Source organism: Tripterygium wilfordii, chromosome 16 (genome assembly GCF_013401445.1).
Source record: "Tripterygium wilfordii isolate XIE 37 chromosome 16, ASM1340144v1, whole genome shotgun sequence".
NCBI lineage: Eukaryota > Viridiplantae > Streptophyta > Magnoliopsida > Celastrales > Celastraceae > Tripterygium > Tripterygium wilfordii.
In genome coordinates, this window is record NC_052247.1 from 1,333,442 (window position 1) to 1,358,669 (window position 25,228).

The 25,228-nt window shown below is 38.1% G+C and overlaps 1 protein-coding gene across 4 annotated transcripts; it reads left to right on the forward strand.

The window, feature by feature from the left end:
* The first annotated feature begins 110 nt into the window (after positions 1-110).
* Positions 111-24,919, forward strand: LOC119981255 (exocyst complex component SEC8-like). Of its 4 annotated transcripts, none has more exons than XM_038824310.1 (27): positions 111-291; positions 910-1,031; positions 1,784-1,996; positions 2,960-3,133; positions 3,773-3,877; positions 4,152-4,261; positions 4,874-5,026; positions 6,511-6,688; positions 6,781-6,887; positions 8,180-8,487; positions 8,559-8,722; positions 8,883-8,998; positions 16,043-16,113; positions 17,595-17,725; positions 17,822-17,871; positions 18,615-18,715; positions 19,368-19,480; positions 19,681-19,788; positions 20,906-21,103; positions 21,814-21,899; positions 22,063-22,249; positions 22,325-22,402; positions 23,003-23,104; positions 23,262-23,336; positions 24,205-24,300; positions 24,384-24,433; positions 24,518-24,919. In XM_038824310.1, the coding sequence occupies exons 2-27, from the start codon at positions 990-992 to the stop codon at positions 24,603-24,605; spliced, it is 3,204 nt and encodes a 1,067-aa protein (XP_038680238.1). In that variant the 5' UTR covers positions 111-291; positions 910-989; the 3' UTR covers positions 24,606-24,919. The 4 variants fall into 4 exon arrangements, with proteins under 4 accessions (XP_038680238.1, XP_038680236.1, XP_038680235.1 ...); XM_038824308.1 differs by having other exon boundaries at positions 111-319; positions 4,862-5,026; positions 24,518-24,605; XM_038824307.1 differs by having other exon boundaries at positions 112-291; positions 4,862-5,026.
* Positions 24,920-25,228: the final 309 nt, after the last annotated feature.

Sequence of the window (25,228 nt, forward strand, 5' to 3'; positions counted from 1 at the left end):
AATTTTATTCAAATGCAGTGAATTTGGCAGCAGAAAAGAGAATTGTTCAAACTTCAACGAAATACTTTCTTTTTTGGGCGTAAAACGCTGCCGTTTCCATGGAAGACATTTTCCGCTCCACCAAACGGCCTCAAAACACGAGCGAATGAAATACGAAAAATTCAAAGTAGAAAAATCAAGGTGTTTCTGAGAAGAAAGTGACATTGCCACCCTCTCCATCTCTTCTCTGTTCGTGATCTATTCAAGCTTCGACGCGCATGTGCATCCGGAAACTGGTTCGAGCTTAGCTATGTAATCAATCTCCATATGCGCTTAATCGGTATCATTGTATTTTACAATTTCTGTTTAAACTCACCATCGATCAGTATTTGATGTAAATGGATTCTATTCATGGATTTTCGTTTCTATTGTGTGAAACCTTGCCTGGTCATCTATTCAAATGAAAATCAAATTTAGTTTTTCATGTTAGCATTACTTTGGAGCGAATGCTTCTCTCGAGTTTGCAATTTCGCAGACGACTTTCGATTTTGATGAATACTTCGTCACTTTCTGCCACCCATGGTATAAATAGGACAGTGTTTGCTCGTAGATTTGAGATTGTGACGGCAAGCCGGAGCTTGTTGGTAGCCTGATTTACTGTTGTGACAGCATGTTGGAGCTTATTAACGCCGTGGTAGCTTATTTACAATCGTATTTCAGATTGGTTGCGACCACGGCTGAGGCAATTCATTAATAATTTCCAGTGACTTCACATCTTCATTTCAAATTGGAAAATAGCCAATTTTAAACCTGAACTAGATGCTCTTGAAAGCTTGGGAATGCCAACTATTTTGATTGTGCTGGTCATGATGGCTGTCTTGGTCTTATCAGAATGTTTACTTGTTTTACTACTTTCTTTTCTTTTCCTAGGTTCTAGACTTCTAGTGCGGATGATTTAGAGTTGTATTCTACTTGGGTGCTCCAAGGCCTATTGAGGAGGACCGCACAAGATGGGTTTTTTCGATGGATTGCCCGTGCCTAGTGATAAAGCTGTAAGTCTTCTACGTGTTACTTGTTAACTTTTTATTTTTATTTTTTTTTGTTCCCGTCTTGTTTGGGGAGTTGGTAGTAAAGGGGTTACATAACTAAGTGTATTACCCATGCTGTAATTGATGAAATTTGTTTTGCCGTCCGGAAACAATTTGGATTGTCACATGATGTTTAAATTTTTAATTGTGTGCTTTTGGGCTTATAATAATATTAGTGGAGTTTAATTTTAATTTCAAATGAAAAATTCAGATGTTACTGTTAATTTGGCGTTTTGCTTAATTTTCATTTCCCTAGCATCCCATGCATGTTCAATAACTGTGGTAGACAAACAAAACATTCTTGGTCTCTTGGTTGCAAATTTTCAAACGAATACAAATGTATTTGCAACAAGATTAAAATTCAACAAAATAATAGTACATTTGACAAAACCTGAATGCAACAGGTGATGTTTGCCCATGCTAGGAGCACGAGGTGATATTGCATGCTGTTTAGGGTTAGTTTTGCTGGTCTTATAACTCCAGAAACTGTTGAAAAGCTGCATATGTTTTAGCCCGTTTAATACATATCTTAAAGTTCCATTAAAAAAAAAAATACATATCTTAAAGTCTCAGTGTTCATTTACTAATCATTTGAAACAATTTCTGTGTTCTTAAGAAATTAACCACTGTGCCCCTTATCTGTCTTCCTCCCTCTTAATGTTTTATGTATATAAGCTATATTTTTCTTACCTCTCTCTTTTGCTTTTGACAAAAAGTATTTACGAGAAGAGCTTTCAAGAATAGATGAGAGTTGGGCTGCTGCACGATTTGATTCCCTACCTCATGTTGTTCATATTTTGACATCAAAAGATCGTGAAGGTGAAGCCCAAGTTTTGAAGGAGCAAAGTGATGTAATCGAGGAGGTTGTGGATGAAGTGGTACATGCTTATCATAGTGGCTTCAACAAAGCAATCCAAAATTATTCCCAGGTTTTTGGTTTTTCTTTTCTCGATGTCTTATTTATTTTTCCATGGTTTCTCTATCAAGCTTTGATTAACTTATTTTCTTTCTCCCTTCCCTCCCAACAAGTTTGCTTAGTTCATTCTCTTTGAGAGAGACATTATTGAAAAAAGGAACAGGCGCTGCAAGCCGCCACTCGATTCTAATCTTACTAGCTAGATTATCACATCTGAGAAACACCTTCTCTATATTGCATCTTGTTGAAAGATGTCATTTAATTGATGCATGTTTTTTCTTTCCCTCGGAAACTCTAGTGCTTCCACCCTTCATAAGATCAAAAAAATTTCTTAGCAGGAGGGCACAAAAGCCGCTATTTCCTTCTGTCTTCCTTGGCCGACATCTGGTGATCACTTGCTGGTCCATTTAATGATTGCATGGTTGTTGTAGTCTAATGTGCCATCTATGTTTGGTCCTTGGGGTTGTCTTGGGCTATGCAAAGTTTGGTGGCTTTGGTGTTGGCTGGGTAGAAAGGTTTGAGGGTTTTGTGTTTAGAAAACTGACTTTCTGCCATTTGCCTAGCCTTTGTAGCAAATTGGTTGAGCACGGTATGTGTCTGGTTGCTGGTGCATAGACTATTCAGTCTTTGAGAGCACTTATTAGATGGAATGTTCATCCCATATGCAGCGTTTAGTTTTCAGGTTGACAGATAAGTGATTAATGCTGCAGTAGGATTGAGTAAAACTGTAATGTGGTTTTCGCAGACAAGGTCTGGGAGAGTATAACTCACGCTGTCTCTATATCTGGATTTACTCTCAATATTGCGTTGAACAATGTAATAACAAGATTTATGCACGTGTCGTATCTCGGTATCTGTTTTAGCTCTTAAATTTTGTAAACACTAATCAAAATAGTGTTTCTTTCTTTCTTCATCTCTTGGAATATGTAAAACCATGGGATACTGATTTTTTTGGTTTATTTATTTATATATTCAGATCCTGCGGTTATTCAGTGAATCAGCTGAAAGTATTGCTGTACTCAAGGTTGATTTGGCTGAGGCGAAGAAGCGTCTTGGTGCCCGCAATAAACAATTGCATCAGCTGTGGTATCGATCTGTTACATTGAGGCACATAATCTCACTCTTAGATCAAATTGAGGGCATAGCTAAGGTTCGACTCTTTTAAGCTTCAGGCAATATAACAGTGAATGGTATTTGCTATTCTGCTTAGTTTTAAAACTAGATATTTAACCAGAGTCTCAAATCCTGTGTCAGCGAACAACCCTTGTTGATTTGTGTGTTAGTGTCTATACATGCATAGGAACTCGATTTTGTTTGGTGAACAAGCCAAGTGATGCGGGACTATATGATATGGTTCGACCCATGCTGCTGCCTTCTAGTTGTTTTACTTGTAAATTTATTCTATCATGTATGAGCACTATACTCTACTTTGTCATCATATGTTCTCAAGCAAGAGCCCATTCTAGGAGCCAATGCATTTCCTCTGTTTGTGTGACTAACGTGTATTATTGTTGTGGTGGTTGTTATTGTTGTTTTGTCACTACCTGTGAATCTGTGTTTTTATGTTTAAACATCTTTTGTATAGTTTGATGTCTCAGTGATGTAACTTCACTTTGTTTCTTCATTCCATTGTTTGCAATATGTTTTGTGTTACATACACAGTTCCATTTAGGAATCCCTCTGTTGGTCATGTAACTTCACTTTGTTTCTTGATTCCATTGTTCACGATATGTTTTGTGCTACATGCACAGTTCTGTTGAGAAATCCCTCTGTTCAAAATGTTAATTAGGTACCGGTTCGCATTGAGAAACTCATCAGCGAAAAGCAGTTTTATGCAGCAGTTCAATTGCATGTTCAGTCATCATTGATGCTAGAGCGAGAAGGTCTTCAAACGGTAGCTTTCTGTACCTTTTGTTTTGATGACACTATCGTAATTCTTCAAATAGTTCTTGTGTTGTTTTTTTGTTCATTTGGTTTGGGTGGAGACCCCCTACACTTTATGCCCATGATGTTACCTCAGATTATTCATTTTGATCAACTGATTAAAGTTATAAGCTTTTGTACATGAGTTTAATATTTGGGGGTTTGATTTATATTTATATCACATGGAATCTTGTAATAGTGCTGTATAGAACATAATACTGCTTATTCCAAACATATTGAATCAGGTAGGTGCTCTTCAAGATGTCCGATCTGAGCTGACAAAGTTGCGAGGGGTTCTTTTTTATAAGGTTTTGGAGGATTTGCATGCACATCTGTACAACAAGGGTGAATACAGGTATATAAACTTTCTTATTTGGTTCAAGCTTGTGCTAAAATTTGATAATGGTGAATTTTCTGTAAGGAAAAAACCATGGATATCTGGTTCCATTCTTTAAAGTTTTTGTTTACTGCAGATCGTAATTATAGTATTTGTAACTTTCTAGAAGAGGTTAATCTAACCTCCTCATGATGTATTCAGGAGTCACCCATGTGGTTCCCTTCCCTAATAAAAATCTGTTTGTATTAAAAATGACGAAGAAGCTTATGATGAAATTCTGTTTATTGATATTTTGATGGTGGTTAGAATGTATATGACACATTATCAAATGTACCTTCTGGCTGTAGGATGATATTTTACATGGTGTATGATCTGTGATTTGCCTCATCAATTGAGTTAAGTTGCTGTAGTAGAGGGAACTTATAAGAATTTAAGACAATTATGTTTTTTCTTCCTTCATATATAAGGGAAGGAGTTCATGAAAGGATTTTACTTCACTTTGATAGATTTGTTGTCCATTCATTACAAGGGCTTTTATCTTTTGAGTTTGGTATTGTAATGTAATTTGATCTCAAGTTCCTGTTGTTAATTTTCTTTTTCCTGCTCATTTGCCTCAAGCACACATGACAGAGATGATGAGATGCCAACTACCACGGCTGCTGCTTTTACGATGAATAACTCACAGTCTCTGTCTCGAAGAACCAGGTCATTGAAAGGTGACAATCAAATTGGTTTTCATGGACTTGCAGATGGATCATATAAGTCAGGTTCTGTTGATGGAGGGTAAGATTCACTTGTCTTCTGTAGGTGGAGTTCTAATATTTTCTGATCTGCGTAGTATGAGGTCTGCTGTTATCTCTCTACTTTGGATTTTGTTGTTCTTTTTTATTCACTTTAGATTTTACCCATTGTTTGATTGGTAGATTTTACCCATTGTTTGCATTTGATGTCCTTGTAGCACAATACACTTCTCTGGTGGCTTATTCTGTTTGCTTCAACAGTTACATGAATAGGTTGTCATTAATAGCTTGAATAGACTGCTCTCTCTGCGTTTGTTTTATATCTCAAAGCTAGTGATCCTCACTTAAACCTAACCGCAGATGTAGTGGAAAGGGAATGGAATCTCGGGCCAGCCATAAATCCAGAATTCTGGTGTTCAAATCCCACGTGGTCACCTTTGGTTTAGGTGATGGTGGTAGCTGATGATTAATTTCCAGTATTTGGGGTTTACTTTGCATTGGTGTGTATGTAATGTGGCTTGACCTCATCATGTCATCATTTTAAAGTCATGGTACATTTTGTAGAAAATGTTTGGGAACTGATAGAACAAGAGGACCATCACTCAATAACTAAGCCCCAACCCATCCACAGGCCATTGGGCCTGGCCCATACCATGCAGTTCAAGGCCCAAGGGGGTTGTGGCCAAGCCCTTCTATGGGAAAAGCTTGGTTACTAAGGAGAGGGAATACCTCTCACCTATATACAACACTTCCTCCCCTCTCCTAACCGATGTGGGACTCTATCAATACCCACCCCTTCAAGACCAACGTCCACGTTGGTCGAGCACCGGCAGGGTACTCAGACTCAGGACTCGGGACCCTTCCCTATCCCTATCCTTTCGGCCCCATATAACAGAACACCAAGGCCGGCCACTCCGCAGACGCGACCCCAAGGGCCAGGGGCACAAGGCCCATGAATACCAGAGCTCCCCACAGGGCAGGAACGAGGGCTCCGATACCAATGATAGAACAAGAGGACCATCACTCAATAACCAAGCCCCAACCCATCCATAGGCCATTGGGCCTGGCCCATACCATGCAGTTCAAGGCCCAAGGGGGTTGTGGCCAAGCCCTTCTATGGGAAAAGCTTGGTTACTAAGGAGAGGGAATACCTCTCACCTATATACAACACTTCCTCCCCTCTCCTAACCGATGTGGGACTCTATCAGGAACACATATGCTTCGTAAGAATATGTTCTTCAGAATTGTAGTCCTATGCAGGTTGCTCTACTGGGAAGAACATTCCTCAAATATATCATGTGATTATTTTATCTCCCAGCTACCACTTTTGGGGTCATATGTATTTTGCAAAGTTTATGTAGTTGCATTCAGTTAACCAATTGTAGCAAATATCTATATTGGCTTCTTTTGTTGCGATTGAAACTTAAAACAGTCTAATTTTACATTGGGGCATGCATTGGGATACTAGAATGTTGATAAATCTATGCTCTTACCTTTTTATTTAGTTTATAATCTGTGGATGTCCAGTTCTTCATTTGATGGCCATGATGATGATGGCTCTCTGGAAATACATGATGAAGGAACCTTAGATGGCCATGCAGCATCAACAAGGGTCAATGGTGGTAATGGAAACATGAAGGATGTTAAGATTGTTCCTCGTCAAATACCTACATGGCTGGCGAATTCCACTCCTGATGAGTTTCTTGTATGAACATGAAACTGAACGTAATGACAACTCACTGCATACTTCTCTTGGTTTGGTTTTCTGGCTAACTTGGATTTTGTTTATGGATGTAGGAAGCAATCAAAAAGAGTGATGCTCCTCTTCCGGTGAAGTATTTGCAAACAATGGTTGAATGCCTCTGCAGGCTTGGCAAAGTTGCTGCAGGTGGTGCCATAATATGGTTGGTATTTTATTTGTTCTGGCCTCCCTGCAGTAAATAGTAATTGCATTCCTTAAATATTAGGTGTTACTCAAATAGTAGTGAATTGCAGGCACCAGATGAGTGTAACCCAAATCTTGTTGGATCTTAACCTTGGGAACTTCTGTAGCTCTCTTTTTTTTCTTCTTGAAGTTTGAACTTTATTCTCTCTCTCTTTATTAACACTAAATGGATAAAGTTCCACCATAGACCAAATAGGAATTGGATTCCAATGTAACTCATTTTGTATGTTTCCACAATCTGCCTTCCAATATGGTTTCCTTCTTTACTGATGATATCCAGATAGGCTTATCCATGCAACACCCATTCTTCATGTGCCTTTCTCCACTCGAATGCCTTTTTTTTTTTTCTTTTTTTTTTTTCCATTTGGAAGGTTATTTCCAAGACAGTCTTCTGTGATGAATGAGATGGATGCTAATTAAAATGAATAGCTGTGATTGAGGTGGCTGATATGTAGCACTTTGAGGTTATTAGTATCCAATGACATCCTATCCTTAGAGAGGTAACTAATGTTATATGGGTATGTAGCATTCAGGAGCTTGGCTTTATTGGAGGGAAGAAGGAAATGTAAAATCTGTACTTCTGTCACTTTCAATCATTTGCTTAATGAAGAAAATTTCCTCAAAAAGAATACTTCTTGATGTGTGATAATCTTTGCCGTCTTCTGCTTTTTCCGTAAGAGATTAATTGGTCCTGTTGAGGAGTATGCAAGAGTCCTATGCCTTTTGTCTCCTTTCCTTTTTTTTGGGTTTAATGTCTTAGTATTTTCAGGGTTTAGAGTTAGAGATTTTTACAAGCGAACATGTGGCCCAATGATAGAGTTGCAGGGGTACAACCTAGAGATCACATGTTCAATTCCTAATTTCCTAGATACAATCTCTCATATTATGTGGGGTAAGGTCTTCGTGCAACCTGCTTGTTTCTGACCCCATCCATTGTAGGAGTCTTTGCACGGTAATTGTTTATCTTTTACCATTGTTTTCGTAAAAAATATCATGACAACCAAAGCATATTCTTTTCAGATGCTGTCAATGTTATGTGTTTTTATACATGACCAAAGCCCGGTGGAACGCCTATCAGTAATGTTTCTGTGAATTTCTAATAATTGAGACTGTATTCTGCATTCAGTTGGACAATATTATGATTTGCTAATTCGTTCAAAAGATCTATTTCAAACTTGAACTTTATTTATCACTTTTATCTGTTTTAAATTTTCTATTCTATATCCAACTATTGTTGTTCTTGTGTAACAGCCAAAGATTGCGGCCCACCATTCATGATATTATCACATCCAAGATAAAAGTTCATGCAGAAGCAGTCAGCTCTTCAAGATCTGGCATTGATCAGGCTGCCCGTAGTTCTGCTACAGGTCTCCACCTTGTTAAGGGAAAGTTGGAAAGTTTCCAGTTGCCAAAACAGAAGCGTCAGAATGGGATATCATTGGCGGCGACTCTTATGGCAGTAAGCCCTGTCTCATCTGTGATGGCTCCCACAGGAAAAGCGCAGGCTGCTGCCAAAGAGCTTCTTGATTCGATTTTGGATGCTGTTGTTCGCATATTTGGTATGATCATAGACTTTCTACTTGTGTTATTTGATATGTGTTGAACTAAATTCAGAGCTGTGTCATCTTAGAGAACCATGTTGTTGTTGGGGAGCTTCTGGAATCAAAATCATCTCAACAAGTTGACATGAACACTCCAAAATCATTGATGACGGATATGAACTGGAACCTTGATACTGAAGCATCTCAAGTCACCGGAGGCTATAGTATTGGTTTTTCCTTGACAGTTTTACAGGTAGTCTTTCTCCTGTTGTGCGGGCTGTTCTTTTTTAATACCAAGTCAATAAATATCAGTCAAGAAGAAGTAGCATGTGATAGATTATTTCTTCCAAAGAACTATTTTGCTGTATTTTTTGTCAACTCACGTATATTGGTTTCTTACTTTTTTTTTGTAGAGCGAATGTCAACAACTGATATGTGAGATTCTGCGAGCAACCCCTGAAGCAGCATCAGCGGATGCTGCTGTGCAGACTGCTAGACTGGCTAGTAAGGTCCCTTCCAAAGAGAAAAGGCAAGGAGCTTATCATTTTTTTACTCAATACTTCGTTTCCTTCAGTTATTTTCATCTCATTGTCCCCCTGCATTTCACTTCTTCCTGAAGTTTGCAAAAGAAAAAAAAGGTTTAATATGGCTGGAAGGTATCAAGGGTGATTTTTTACAAGATACACAAGATATATACTCTTGCATATGTGAAACATGGGCCGTGCGACAATAGCATGGCATTGAATGGGAAGATCAAACAGTGTTGAGGATTGAGTTAATGATAGGCTTTTGGGAATGTTAGATTTGTTGTATATTATGATAGTATCATAGAAGATATAGCTGCTGTAGAAGTCAGATATAGCTGCTGTAGAAGATATAGCTGTTAGTTAGTCAGATATCATAGAAGATATAGCTGCTGTAGAAGTCAGATATAGCTGCTGTAGAAGATATAGCTGTTAGTTAGTCAGATATAGCTGCTGTTAGTCATAGACGATACAGCTGTTAGTCAGATATAGCTGTATAGCTGTTAGTTAGTCAGATATAGTTGCTGTTAGTCATAGAAATACAGCTGTTAGTCAGATATAGCTGTTAGTCATAATAATACGGCTGTTAGTCACAATATTAGGCTTGTATTATGGAACAATATGATATTTAATGGAAGGTACTCTCACAAGGAGAAGGACAGCAAGATTGACAGCAATTTTGACATGGTATCGGAGCAAGGATTCTGAACTACTTTGCTCTCTGATTCTTTGGTTTTCTTGGCCTTTTCTTGTGTTCAACAGCTCTTTGATTTTCAGATCTGCTGTGATTTGTTTTCTTGGTACTCTTGGTTCTTTGGTTTTCTGGTTTTCTGGGTGCTGGCATAATTCCAAGCTTGCGTTATTCTTGTGTTGTCAAATCATTGTTTCATCATGTCTACAAGCAACAATGATTCGTTCAATATTCGATTCACTGGTAAGAACTATTCCTCCTGGGAATTTCAGTTTCAATTATTTGTCACAGGGAAGGACTTATGGGGTCTAATAGATGGAAGTGATCCAGCCCCTACAGATCCTACAAAGTTGGCTTCTTGGAATGTCAAAAATGCTCGTGTGATGACATGGATGTTAGGGTCGGTTGATCCTCTTATTGTCCTCAATTTGAGGCCATATAAAACTGCGAAATCCATGTGGGAATATTTAAAAAAGGTTTATCATCAGGACAATTCAGCTAGACGTTTTCAATTGGAGTATGAGATTGCTTGTTACTCTCATGGCAATCTCTCCATTCAAGATTTCTTCTCTGGTTTCCAGAATTTGTGGGCAGAGTTTACTGACATTGTTTATGCTACAGTACCCGCTGCATCTCTCTCTGATGTTCGAAAAGTTCATGAGCAAAGTAAGAGAGCTCAATTTTTAATGAAGTTGCGATCCGAATATGAGGCCATTCGCTCCAATTTGATGAATCGTGACCCACCTCCATCCTTAGATGTTTGCTTTGGAGAATTACTTCGTGAAGAGCAACGTCTTCTCACACAAGCCACTCTTGAGCAGGGGAGGTTGGGTACTAATGCTGTTACGGTTGCTTATGCGACTCAAGAGAAAGGCAAAAATAGAGATATGCGGAAAGTGCAGTGTTACAGCTGCAAAGAATATGGACATATTGCTCTCAATTGTAAAAAGCGATTCTGCAATTATTGTAAACAACAAGGGCACATCATCAAAGAGTGTCCTACTCGTCCTCAAAAGCGCCAAGTCAATGCCTTTCAAGCTGTAGTTGGCACTCTGCCTGATGGACAATCTCCAGAAGGGGCCAACTATCAATTTATTGCTCCAGCAGTGTCTACAAGCACTCCTACAGGTGCTGGGCCAGCAGTTCTTACTGCTGATATGGTACAACAAATGATTGTTTCAGCATTTTCAGCCTTAGGGCTGCAAGGTAAGGGTAATACATCCTCTCAACCTTGGTTTCTTGATTCTGGTGCATCAAATCATATGACTAGTTCATCTCATATGCTTCAAAATGTGCGTCCGTACAACGGTTCATCACATATTCAGATTGCTAATGGAAGTCATTTACCTATTGTTGCTGTTGGTGATATTACTTCATCTTTCAACAATGTTTTTTTGTCACCGGGACTTTCTACTAGTCTTCTTTCTGTTGGTCAGCTGGTTGATAATAACTGTGATGTCCATTTTTCTCGTGATGGTTGTTCTGTGCAGGATCAGGTGACGGGGACGTTAATCGCGAAGGGGCCTAAAGTTGGGAGATTGTTTCCACTACATTTTTCCATTCCTAGTGTCGTATCTTTGGCTTGTACTACTGGTAAAACTAAGGGTGATGTATGGCATAAACGTTTGGGTCATCCAAATTCTCTTGTTCTGTCTCATGTATTGAATTCTGGTTTGTTGGGCAATAAAAATCATTTCACTTCCCACAGTCTTAAATTTGATTGCTCTACATGCAAATTAGGCAAGAGTAAAGTCCTTCCTTTTCCTTCTTCTGGCAGTCGTGCTAAACACTGTTTTGATATTATCCATACTGATGTTTGGGGCATTACACCTGTTATTTCTCATACTCACCATAAGTACTTTGTGACATTCATTGATGATTATAGTAGATTTACTTGGGTATATTTTCTACATTCCAAGTCTGAGGTCTTCTCTGTTTTTAAGACCTTTTTGGCATATGTTAATACTCAATTCTCTTCAGGTATTAAAGTATTGCGATCTGATTCTGGTGGGGAATATATGTCTCACGAATTTCATGAGTTTTTGAAACAAAAAGGCATTATCTCACAACGCTCTTGTCCTTACACGCCACAACAAAATGGCGTAGCGGAACGCAAAAATCGTCATCTTTTAGATGTTGTTCGGACATTATTACTTGAGTCTTTTGTTCCATCTAAGTTCTGGGTTGAAGCTTTGTCTACTGCAGTTTATTTAATTAATAGACTGCCATCTCAAGTGTTAAACTATGATTCTCCATACTTTCGTCTTTTCCACGAGCATCCGAGTTATCATTCTCTACATACTTTTGGTTGTGTTTGCTTTGTGCACTTACCATCTCATGAGCGTCACAAACTTTCTGCTCAGTCTATTAAATGTGCCTTTATGGGTTATAGTGTTTCTCAAAAAGGTTTTGTTTGTTATGATCCATGCTCTAACAGATTTCGTGTCTCTCGCAATGTTATTTTCTTTGAGGATCAATACTTCTTTCCTACTCACGTTGAGTCATCTCCTACAGCAACACTTCTTCCTACTTTTGATGACTTGCCCTCTCCTCCTGATCGATTCAAGCCTGGCTTTGTGTATAAACGACGTCAACCAACTTTACCCCTTCCGGAGATTGATCCATCACCTGAGACTGTTCAGACAGCTCCTCGACGATCTACCAGAGTCTCGCATCCTCCTGATAGGTATGGTTTTTCTCATACGTCTCTCACCGCTACTTTATCCAATATTTCAATTCCTTCATGTTACTCCGAGGCTGTCAAACATGAGTGTTGGAAAAGGGCGATGCTGGAGGAACTTCACGCTCTTCAGGAAAATCATACATGGGACATCATTCCTCGTCCATCTACTGTTAAGCTCATTGGGTGTAAATGGGTTTACTCAGTTAAACTTCGTTCTGATGGGACTTTGGATCGTTATAAGGCACGGCTGGTTGCTTTGGGTAATAGGCAAGAATATGGGATTGACTATGAGGAGACATTCGCTCCTGTGGCAAAAATGACTACGGTACGTACAATCATTGCTATTGCTGCTTCACAGCGTTGGCCACTTCACCAAATGGATGTCAAGAATGCTTTTCTACATGGTGATCTCAAAGAGGATGTTTACATGACTCCTCCACCTGGTCTCTTTTCTACCTCTACTTCAGAAGTGTGTAAGTTAAACCGGACCTTGTATGGATTAAAACAAGCTCCTCGGGCATGGTTTGAAAAGTTCCGGTCTACCTTACTTAAATTTTCATTTGTGCAAAGCCAATATGACTCGTCTTTGTTTATTTGCAAGACCTCCGCTGGTGTTGTTTTCCTACTCGTTTATGTAGATGACATCGTGATCACTGGTACAGATTCCTCCTTGATTGCTCACCTTCAACAGAAACTTCAAGACTCTTTTCACATGAAGGACCTTGGTCCTCTTACGTATTTCTTGGGTTTGGAGGTTCATACTGATACTTCTGGGGTGTTTGTGCATCAACATAAATATGCCCAAGATTTGGTTGCTTTGGCTGGTCTTCAAGATTCTTCCTCGGTGGATACCCCATTGGAAGTCAATCTTAAATACCGTTGTGAGGAGGGCGATCTTCTCCCAGATCCTAGTATGTTTCGGCAGTTGGTTGGTAGCTTGAATTATTTGACTATTACACGACCTGATATCTCTTTTGCCGTTCAGCAAGTTAGCCAATTTATGCAGTCTCCACGACATCTACATTTGGCAGCAGTTCGTCGTATCATTCGATACCTGCGAGGTTCTTCGAGTCGTGGTTTGTTTTTTCCTGTTGATACTCCTATTCGTCTTAATGCCTTTAGTGATGCTGATTGGGCAGGATGTCCTAATACTCGTCGTTCTGTTACGGGTTGGTGTATGTTTCTTGGAGAGTCCCTAATATCTTGGAAAAGTAAGAAGCAAGATCGTGTTTCCAAATCTTCGACTGAATCAGAGTATCGTGCTATGTCTGCAGCGTGTTCAGAGGTTGTTTGGCTTCGTGGGCTACTCGCTGAACTTGGCTTTCCTCAATCTGATCCCACTCCTCTCCATGCTGACAACACCAGTGCTATTCAAATTGCTACTAATCCAGTATATCATGAGCGTACTAAGCACATCGAGGTGGATTGTCACTATATCCGAGACGCTGTGGATACTCGTGTGATTTCTCTTCCGCATGTTTCCACCAACCTCCAGATTGCTGATGTGTTTACCAAGGCTATGACAAGGCAACGTCATCAGTTTTTGGTTGGCAAATTGCTGCTTCTTGATCGCCCAGCATCAATTTGAGGGGGGATGATAGTATCATAGAAGATATAGCTGCTGTAGAAGTCAGATATAGCTGCTGTAGAAGATATAGCTGTTAGTTAGTCAGATATCATAGAAGATATAGCTGCTGTAGAAGTCAGATATAGCTGCTGTAGAAGATATAGCTGTTAGTTAGTCAGATATAGCTGCTGTTAGTCATAGACGATACAGCTGTTAGTCAGATATAGCTGTATAGCTGTTAGTTAGTCAGATATAGTTGCTGTTAGTCATAGAAATACAGCTGTTAGTCAGATATAGCTGTTAGTCATAATAATACGGCTGTTAGTCACAATATTAGGCTTGTATTATGGAACAATATGATATTTAATGGAAGGTACTCTCACAAGGAGAAGGACAGCAAGATTGACAGCAATTTTGACATATTATAGGTACAATCAATAGTGGTCTGCTGGTTCATGTTGTTACTGATGAATGGCTGAAATGAGATCTCTTATGTTCTGCTGGAGGCAATGATTTAGCTAGCTGGTGACATGGTACCTATATTAGGATATTCATCCATCATAAAATGATATACTAGTGCAATTCAAATCTTTTGACTGAGGTTTGACCCGAAGCCAAATACCTCCTTCAAAGCTTGGAAAGGCTACTCCATAATCATCTGGGAGCTGCTTAGGATTGGAAACATTCGAAGGACAGTATTGTCACTGTCAAAACCCACTACAGGGAACTTCTAAAATCCAACATCGTCTTGGCATTCCCTCCTTTCCTTGTCTCAGCATTTGGAAGCCAAAAATTCCTCCAAAGTTTGCGTTTTTCTGCTAGGAACATTCATGGGGTAAAATTTTTGCTCTGGATAATTTGCAGAAAAGAGGTTACCATCTCCGTCAACAGACGTTTCCCTTTGTAAATCTGATCTAGAATCCATTAACCTCATTCGTTTGCATTGCCCGTCGTCTTTGAACATTTGGATGACTGCTTGGAAGCTTGTAAGAATTACCTGTTGTTAATGACACTGTTGCCGAGGAGTTAAAGGCGTGGAGTTCTCTTTGCAGTACTGTTCTAAGAGGAAGGCTACTCAAATACTCCCTTTTGCCATCATATGGATGATCTGGGTCAAGCAAAACCAACAGGACTTTCAACAGGCTACTCAAATACTTTTTCATAGACAGCTGTTTTAGCAACCTGAGATTCCTGTCTTAACAAAATTTGTACAAGGCTTTTAGTTACTGTCTTTGTAACACTTCTTTCTGCCGGACCTTGGTACTTTAATAAATCTTTTTTCCCTTTCAAAAAGAAATTGGTTGTCAGACATGGTGGACCACTTCTGCGGTTGTGAGAGAAGGCTATAGCCTAATGACTTCTAGTGCACAAGGCTACTGCAGTGATGTCAGGTTTGAAAATCACTATAGTATGCATGTGTAAGTTTTGAAACAGTTGTAATTTATAAGAGTATGATTCGGTAAATGTGGAGAATAAAGAAGAAGAAGATGAAGCAGAGACAGAATTGGCATGGAGTGAATGTCAGTATGTCACAAGTTTGTTGCCTTTATATAAATTTTTTGGAAGAAAAAGATTCATGCAACTGATCATCAATAATCTGATCTGTAATTGACCTTTCACTTCAGTGCTTGGTGCTTTTAGAGCTTTGGCATTTTCTCTTTGGTAATTTTAAAATGCAATGGGATTTGCTGAACGAAGTGGTTGAATTTTAGTTTGCTTCAAGAGGTATGGGGACGTGAGCGGAGTGAGTGGGGGGGGGGGGGGGGAAGAGAATGGAAGTAGTTCAGCATTTCTAGACTGGCAACATTTCCCAGCTTGTCGTTTGTGGTCAGAATTTTAAGAGTTAGATAGGGTTGAGAATTTAGGGTGTGTGCTTCACTCGCAATTCTTGTGAATTTCAAGCAATTTGGTTTTCAGTGTTTGCTAATGCTTTACTTTTTGAATTATATGCAGAGTTTAAGAATGCTTTTGTACAAATTACTAAATTAGGTTACTGTTACAGTAGGATCTTGTACTTTTGTTTTATTGAACTTTTTGCTATATTATACTATTGAAGCTTTGCATGAAATTGTAATACTTAACATTACATTAATATTGATGGATGGCAGGGATGGGTCTGAAAATGGTCTCACCTTCGCTTTTCGCTTTACCGATGCTACTATCTCTGCTCCAAACCAGGGTATGCTAACTTCTGAATTCAATATTGGTGGTGTTCATGGACACTTAATTGAATTGTCTTCAGAAATATATTTTGTTAATGTTAAAGTGATTCCCTTTGGAAATGGTAGCTTGATAACATTGTTTCTGCTTATTGCATTGCTACTGCAATGGGAAAACTTTCAAGCTTTCAAGTGCAGCATCCAGTTTTTTTTTGTAGATCTTGTTGTTTTCCTTCGATCTGTCATCACATCATTATTTTCGACAGTTTCTTTGGTGATTTTCGTGATTTTTTGGTTCTGATGTGAGATCTGCAGACTGCAGGTGATATGTTACTTGTTTCGATTAATTTTATATTTGTCATAATGTTATATGTTTTGTTAAAATGTTATTTGCCCTTAATGAAATGTTATCTTTTTGAAGTTCCAAAAGGACCAAAATCGATAACATATCATAACAGATCCAAAACAGATGTAATATCTGCATATTCATATTAGATTTCAGAAGAATATTGACAGATACAAAACAGATATAATATCATATACGAAACAAATATAATTTCTGTAGAGTTAGATCCGATTTCAGATGGATTTAAAACTTTAACAATTCTCTTGAAGAACAATTTTTCCGTTCGTTGAATATTTCGTAAAATAATTCACTGTTGTCTGTTGCTGATATATTAGTCAAACTTATGGACCTGCTAAGTATCTTAAATTGTCAAAAGTTGTGTTGCTATTACTATTATGAAGAACATCCTTACAATAAATCTTGGAGATGGCAATGAAGTTTCAAATAATAATAGTTTTGTGATTCCTCTTTGCATCAAAATCTCAAATTGCGGCTTTAGTTTATACGTCCATTTATTCCTTGCCTCAGTTTCTGTTTTGGTGGTTCTCAGAAAATCCTGTTAAATAATTGATGATGTTTCTTCACTAGAAAAAAATATCACTTGTTCTCTTGAACACAAGTCACTTACATGTAGATAACACTTATTAATGGAATATGATAGTGGTAGGAATAATTAGTTGCTGGTTTCGAAATAGCATTTGTAAATTTACATGGACCAGCATTGTTGGTGGGTAAGTTGTAGTGTTGTACCCTAACAGTTTGAGCAGGAAAGAAGTAGAAATTTTTTAACATTTCAGTCAAAAAAATACTTTTCTAATTTTTGGTCAGTCGATAATTCCCGAATTTCAAAAATGGAACCTTGTTAAATTGGTTTTCTTTCTGTCTTGCACTTGAGATAATCAAAAATGGTCTGTGTTGCTCTCTCTCTCTGTGCATGTTTTTGAGTGGTGGCTTTTGGTATGTACATACTCACACCTAATAAGTGTTGTCATAATTTACTGCTTGGAATATGACGAGACTGAATGTGTGCTTCATGAAATTTCGACAGTCCTAAATTCTTTATCATCATCCCTAGTACTCTGTTTTTTTATTTAATTTCTTTTATTGTTCACATTCTGATTGGTCATTGACTTTCCTTATCCGTCCTTTACTCAGGTGCCGATCTCATTCGACAAGGATGGAGTCGGAGGGGCCCAAATGTGTTACAAGAGGGTTATGGATCTGCTGCTGTCTTGCCTGAGCAAGGCATATATCTGGCAGCATCTATATATCGTCCTGTTCTTCAGGTTTGAGGATGCCATATTTTCACACTTTTCAAAAACCTGTTATATTACGTCGCAGGGGTTCTTAGTTGGCTTTTGCTGTGCTGACATGCTATGCAGTTTACGGAGAAGCTCGCATCATTGCTGCCAAAAGAGTATTCCCAGCTTGGGTAAGCTTGTAAACTTTTTATGCTTTTTCACGGTTCAGTGATTTGCATTTTTTCTTCAAAGAAGTGTTCGATGATGCGCACGATGGGTGTTCGGTGCCAAAGAATTGGACCTAGAAATTTTACTTTTATCTTTGTCCTATGTTGTACTGTCGAGCACATGTGCAAATAATGTACAACAGTATTTTTGTAATTAAAAAAATTAGAATACCTCCGAAACACCCCCAAACAGACAAGGTTTTTTTTAACATCTTGCAGAACACCCAAATTCCTCATTTGATAACAGAACCCCAAACACTTATTACAGAAAAACCCCAGACATCTCTTTCCAGTCGTACCCTAAGTGAAAAGTTTCAGAATGTGAGCTTTTGAAGCCAAGACTTTCATGGAGGAATTTTGTCAAAATTGTATTTGGAAGCCAATAATGCAGGCCGAAAGAGCTTTCTTTTCTTGGGAAGCCTTGTTGGAAGAATCCTAACGATTTACTACCTAACTAAAAAGGGGAAGATTAATTGCTAATAAATGCTACCCTTTGAGGGTGGTGGGGGGCGAAGCTTGTCACCATTTTATTTTCGAGCAGGTGAATGTGATGGGAATTGTTCATTTGTGTTTTCATCTGTCGTGGAATCTCTGTGTTTACAATTTTGCATGAATTTTTCTCTCTCGATTGGATTTTTGTAAAATGCACATGTTATTCCTTCTGTCTATGTAATTTATTCATCTTGCTTCCAACTTTAAAACTGCAGGAATGATGGATTGCTAGCTTTCGTTGAAAACTTTGTGAAAGACCACTTTTTACCGACTATGTTTGTGGACTACCGGAAAGGAGTACAACAAGCTATATCAAGTAAGTTATTTATGCTATCAATTCAATTACCCAATATGGAGTATGCTAGTTGTGTTGCAAATTTAAATCCTTCTGGCTAGCAAACTCATCTCGTAAGTTGATTCCAGCTCATTTGCAATTTGAGCATGCCTCTATCAGCTTTCTTATTTCATCACACTTCATTTATTTCTAGGTTTTTCTTTGTATAGGGATCCACTGAAAAATTATCTTTTATGTGTGGCTCACAAGAATTCAAAATTTTGATCAACACAATCCAAAGGTTGAAAAGTGCACTACACCCTGTAGTCACTAAAAATGCCCCTCATCCTTCAATATTGACATTGCAGCTATCACTTTCTTCTGTCTTGACATTTGAAGTTTTAGGGATATCTGTCTCTTCGTCATAGTCCTTAACAGACAGGAAAAACATCTGTTTCTGCATATATATAAATACCTTGTTACTCCGGGAGCATTAAACAAAAGCTGGTGATAATTAAACCTTCCCATTTTATAACCAAAGTCACATCCATGGATGTCCAATCCACCTTATAAACGATCAAGAAATGCAAAATGTGCATCTAATATCCCACATGAAATTGCATTCACAATACCAAGAGAGAGAGAGAGCATTCTTGGGGTTTCCCCTTTTTTAACATGACAAATATTATTACAGGCCCAGCTGCATTTAGGCCGAGGGCGCATACTACAGCTACCTATACTCCATCAATCGAGAAGGGTCGACCAGTCTTACAGGGTCTTTTGGCCATTGATTATTTAGCGAAGGAGGCATGTCTAATCTTACATACTATTTTTTAAACAAGGATTATATTTATATTTCGGTAATATGCAATCGCCAACTTACACGAGATGACAGTGACTGACCATTTGACTTCCTTTTTTGGCCACTTGTATGTAACTTTCATAAACATTTTATTGTTGTTTTATGAAATATCCAGATGTCTAATTCTCCACTGTCGTTATTCTAGGTGCTTGGCTGGGCTCAAGCAATGCCTAAATTTGCTGGTGAACTCGTGAAATATGTACAAACTTTCCTTGAGCGAACATATGAAAGATGCCGAACTTCATACATGGAGGCATGTAAAATTCTCTTCTAACTCTTTATTTATTCTTGGCAGTTACCATGCTTTATACTCTTTCAATGCATTTTCTAATGTATTTTATTCAGTTTGCCCTAGTCAGCTAGTATCCATGCATTAGTTTGTGTTCATAGTATGAGGGGAGGTTGGTGTAGGAGTAGGATTTTCCAGTCCTTATGGGTACATTTATGAGTGTGCTTCTAGTTCAGTATTGTGCAATAATGGGATACGCCCGATTATCGTATCACGGTGTAAGTAGGTTTTTTTATGTTGATTATGCCATTGAGTTGTGTTGTACAGCTTCATACCGTTTTGTTCACATGCCCTTTAATGCACAGTTTTACATATTGAATAAACTCCTAATCCCAGAGCCTTTTTAATCATATTTAGTTTTATTGAATGAGAGTTCTGCAAGCGTTAAGTAACTGTCACCTTTTTTGGCCTCTGTTATTATCATTTTGCAAGAAAAAAAGGTATTACTTTACATATCATGAATGGTAATCGAGGGTTTGGAAGTGTTACTTTACATATGATTGACTGTGCTTGAGTTTCTGTTGTCTTCGAAATGTTTATATTCTCGTACAAATATTTTGTACAATACGATCACTCACTAGGAGAAGCTTGATTAGCCCATAACATGCCATAAGAAGGCCTTAAGGTGTTTGGATGAGATTAGATTTTCTCTGATCAGGAAAAGATTCAAACAAGTGAAGCTTGGAACAAGAAAAGGATGCTAACAAGTTAAGTTGAACCCGAGAAGCAACATTCTGACAAGTTGAACCCGAGAAATATGTTCTGACCACTTGAACAATGTCTCCTATTTTGATAGCTTCATCACCTCCTCGCCTACCTTGCGTAAATCTTTCAGACTCTGTATTCTGTTTAACTCCGCAATTAGTCTGAAATCTTTAGACATGTCTCAATGTTTCAAACTTCTAAGATCATTTTTGATCTAGCCTCGTGTAATAATATTGAAGCCAGTCATCTTTTGTAATTTGAATGTTGACCTGTTTCATTGAAATTGTCTTATCTTGTGAATGCTATGTATCAATACTAGAGTTCTACAGTTCTACTTTGCATTGACCTTTGTTCTGCTTTCCTGCTAATACTTCAGGCAGTTCTTGAGAAGCAGAGTTATATGCTCATTGGGAGGCATGATATTGAAAAATTGATGCGACTTGATCCTGCAAGTGCATGTTTACCGTGTTCGCTTGGTCAGACACAAGTGGGAAATGCTGCCTCTGATGTGGAGAGTGTTGAGGTTGAGTCAGAACTGAGTGAACTATTTTTGAACTTGCGACCTATGAAGCAGGTGTGTCTCTTTTTTCATCTTTTCCTTTCTTTTGGAGGTTGGTTTTTTGTTTTTTTTTTAAAGGTAGAACATGTGTTTGTGTTTTGTGAGGGGGGCTAATTGTTTTTTCTTTTATATATTTTATTACAATTGGGAAAGAAGTGCCATTAAGTGGGAACTTCAATCCTCCTATTGCAGTTTTAGAATATTATTCTATAATTAATAAAATCCTAGCATCTTAAATTGGATTTTCTCTTCTTTTTTCTTTTTTCTTTTTGTAATGTTGGACCATCCTCCAATGATTTGAGGACTTTGGTCATTCGAGCCATTCATTGATATACAAACAAGGGGTAATACAAATTGATACATGTGCATAGCTGAGAGCACAAACATGTTAATTAAGGCATTTAGAGTTTCAAGACAAAAGACATGTCTTATTTGGAAGTAATAAATCTCGGCTGAAATTAGTGATGGTTTCATAAAGCTTTGATGCTTAATCCATTAAAAGATAGGCAGGGAAAAAGGGGATACTTGAGACTCTAAACACTAAACTTTTATGTAGAGCTAAACCCCTCAAATCTGTGAAAAGGCTGTTATTTTGACTTTTCAAAGAATCTAGTATGAGATGGATATTTTTTTCCTTGGAAATCATTCTTCACTGCATTGTGGTGCTCTAAATAAATACCAGGGTAGGATTTGGTTCTATGATATTCACCATTTTTTTTTGGCAGGAAAATCTAATTCATGACGACAACAAACTTATTTTGCTGGCATGCCTTAGTGATTCATTGGAGTACGTAGCAGACTCAGTTGAAAGGTAAGTATCATTTTGTTGCAGTTATAAGATCAACATTGTTTGTGAAGCCTCAATGTATAAAGCCAACCACTCATTCTACTTGTTAGGTAGTAATAGAAAATTCATCTGTAAGCAAATTTATTTGCAGCTAATTAAATGGGAGACATTTCTAACTGATTTGTAGGCTAGTGCAAACAACCCTGGGAACATTAGACCAAGTGGAAGAGAGTGGTAAGCCTCATCGTTCTCAAAGAAGCAGCTCAACTACAAAGGATCTGTTGTCATTTGCAGATGATTACCGAAAACTAGCAATTGATTGCCTTAAGGTGTTACGTGTGGAGATGCAACTGGAGACAATTTTCCATATGCAGGTGTGTAAACTTTACTTGCCTTTGACAACACTGTTCAAAATTATTTCCAATCATTTAGATTTGTTACCGAAACAGGAAATGACCAGTAGGGAATATTTGGAGGACCAAGATGCTGAAGAACCAGATGACTTCATTATTACCCTCACTGCACAGGTTAGTATCTTCATCTGCAAGAGTTCTGGATATATTACAGTAGCCAACATTTTGTAGGCTGTTAAGGAGACATGTTTGTGTGTGACCTTCAAAGGATTGAAGAGTCAATATTGCTCTTTGATGTTTGTTGTCCTCAAATCTTATTAATTCGTATCAAGCTACTATTAGATAGCTCTAACATAATGTCTGTACTAGTTATTACATTATCAAATATTAGATAACCAAAGAGGAAAATGAGATTGCTTTTAGTTTTGAATAAATCGGAAAGCAATTTAGGGAGAAATAGAGTTCTATTGTAACTAATTCTTCCGAAAGCGTTCCTTTTTTTCAGAGGAGATTATTATCTTAAATGCCTATCTGAATATTGTTCAATTCAAGTTACCTTGTTGATGAGAGTGAGAACACATTTGAAATCCACTTGGCTGTTAATGGGAGAAAAATTTAATTTAACTTCATACCCATAGTTGTACATATATAAATTTCTTCTTTCAATGGAGAGTATCACTAGGTGTTATATGCTGGTTATAGAAGAGCGATGGATGGTTCTTCCAATTTTTTCTACTTTTTTATCTGAATATCATTGTACTTGTGTACCCCTAGATTACCTGTAGAGATGAGGAAATTGCACCATTCGTTGCGGGAGTGAAGCGGAATTACATTTTCGGTGGAATTTGCTGTATTGCAGCAAATGCTTCCATCAAGGTTTGCAAATGTACCTCTTCTCAGAACATTTGCTTGAGTGAACTGTTAATGGATTTATTTCGAAGCATGACTTACCATTCTTCTGGTTTAGCATATGGACGTGCCTAGTTCTATTCCTTGTCCACAGTTTTAATAGGGAAACACAACATGTTTTTAGGCTTTGGCTGACATGAAATCCATCAACCTTTTTGGGGTTCAGCAAATATGTCGGAATTCAATTGCATTGGAACAGGTAAACTTTATACCAGTAGATATTTTTCCGTCCTTCCTAGCTATATTATTTTCTGTGTTTTCTTGATTTTGTGATGTAAGGTATTAGCATTGATCTAAGGTATTAGCATGTGTTTAGACCGACAAAAGCCCCTCTTTCTAGTGAGCTACATATTTCTGTGACCAAACCAGAAGAACAGGAGTATGATGCTATTCTTTTATTATATGTAAAGCATATTCTTCTGACCTTAATTGAGCCTTCCTAGATTACTTTTGTGACCAAATTGATATCTTCGTCATGCAATTTTGGTATCTGGAATGGTGCACTATGTCTGTAGGCGATTACGAGGGGTAAGGATAATGAATAGGTGGTGAGCCTATGAAGTTTGCTTAAGGATGAAAATGAATTAAGTTTCGGCTTTGTCTTTCAGGTACTAGGTAGATAGTTGTTATAATTTGATGTTAGACAGACCAGTTTTCGATTTTCATTCTATTGTAATGCAATAATAATATCAGGTATCTTGTTGACCCAGGCGAATGCAATTCACTCTAGAATGGGAGCTTCGTACACTGATTTTGCTAATAATTTTTTTTGTATTTGGAAGGATACATTATTTAGGTTAGTAGATAAATAGGATTGGTATCCCTTCAATCCTACCTGCCAATCTCTTAGCCAAGGCTTGTGAGGAGCACTTTCCCTTCAACATTATACCTTGATGGAGTTGTTTTCATCTAAATGGCATTGGTGTGACGCTGAGAGTTTTTGTACAAGCAATTAAACATAGTGGGATTTTACTATGCATGAATGAAAGTTGAAACATTCCTCGTTCTTGGAATCAAGTATGTTGTTTCTGATAAAACCAAACATATTTCACAATGATTTCATACAGGCCCTGGCAGCTATCCCATCAATTGACGGTGAAGCAGTACAGCAAAGATTGGATAATGTCCGTTCGTATTATGAACTATTGAACATGCCATATGAGGCAAGTCTTCTGAACATTAAATTACTGGAGTTTAAGCACCCCTGTATTCCCATAAACGTCAGTCTTGCCTTCCTGTTTTGCAGGCCTTGCTTGCGTTCATCACAGAGCATGAGCACTTGTTTTCAGCAACAGAGTACGCTTCTCTTACTGTCTGACCCGTTTCCTTAACTGTAGTTGGATGTTAATTCACTAGATAACTGCTCCATCCTCCTTTCAGGTACGCTAATCTTCTAAAGGTTCAGGTACCAGGAAGGGATATTCCTCCTGGTGAACAAGATCGAATTGCAAAGATTTTATCTAGGTAGTTTTGTCGATTGGTAGACTATAAATTCATAGAATGATGAATGCTGTAGCAGATGCAGAATCGAATTCCGCTGATGTCGGCCATTCAACATTTCTCACACCCTGATGGGGTAAATTTTGCGTTGAATTGTAAGTGTAATTGCTCTGTTATTTATCATTTGTGTTGTGAAAAATAAAAAAACACAGTTAGTGTTGTTTGTAATGTAATGTAAGCAATCTCACCGACTGTTTAAGCATTCTCACAGCTGTTACCTTCTTTTTATTCCTATTATCTGACAGAATTGAAAAGGTATGCTGTATGCATTCAAACTAGCAATGGTTGCTTGTGGTATCTGGATTTCCCTCTTTACACTTGTAGAGCATGATAATCCTCGTATCGCATGATGAATCTAGGACAGATCGGTCTCAAAAGTCTTGAGAGTAGATTAAAGACTTCTTTAGTAAACGTTATTACATTGTCTTCTTTAGAAACAGCGAAGACGAGACATGTTTCTCTTTAGGATGGTCGAGCACATAAACATAGGACGGAAAGAGACTTGGGGTCCAACAGCTCGCTCCAATTCGAGAGGTCCAAGGGTATGAGAAGAGACCAACCTGCCCCAAGAAGAAGCCCGGATAGCAGGAG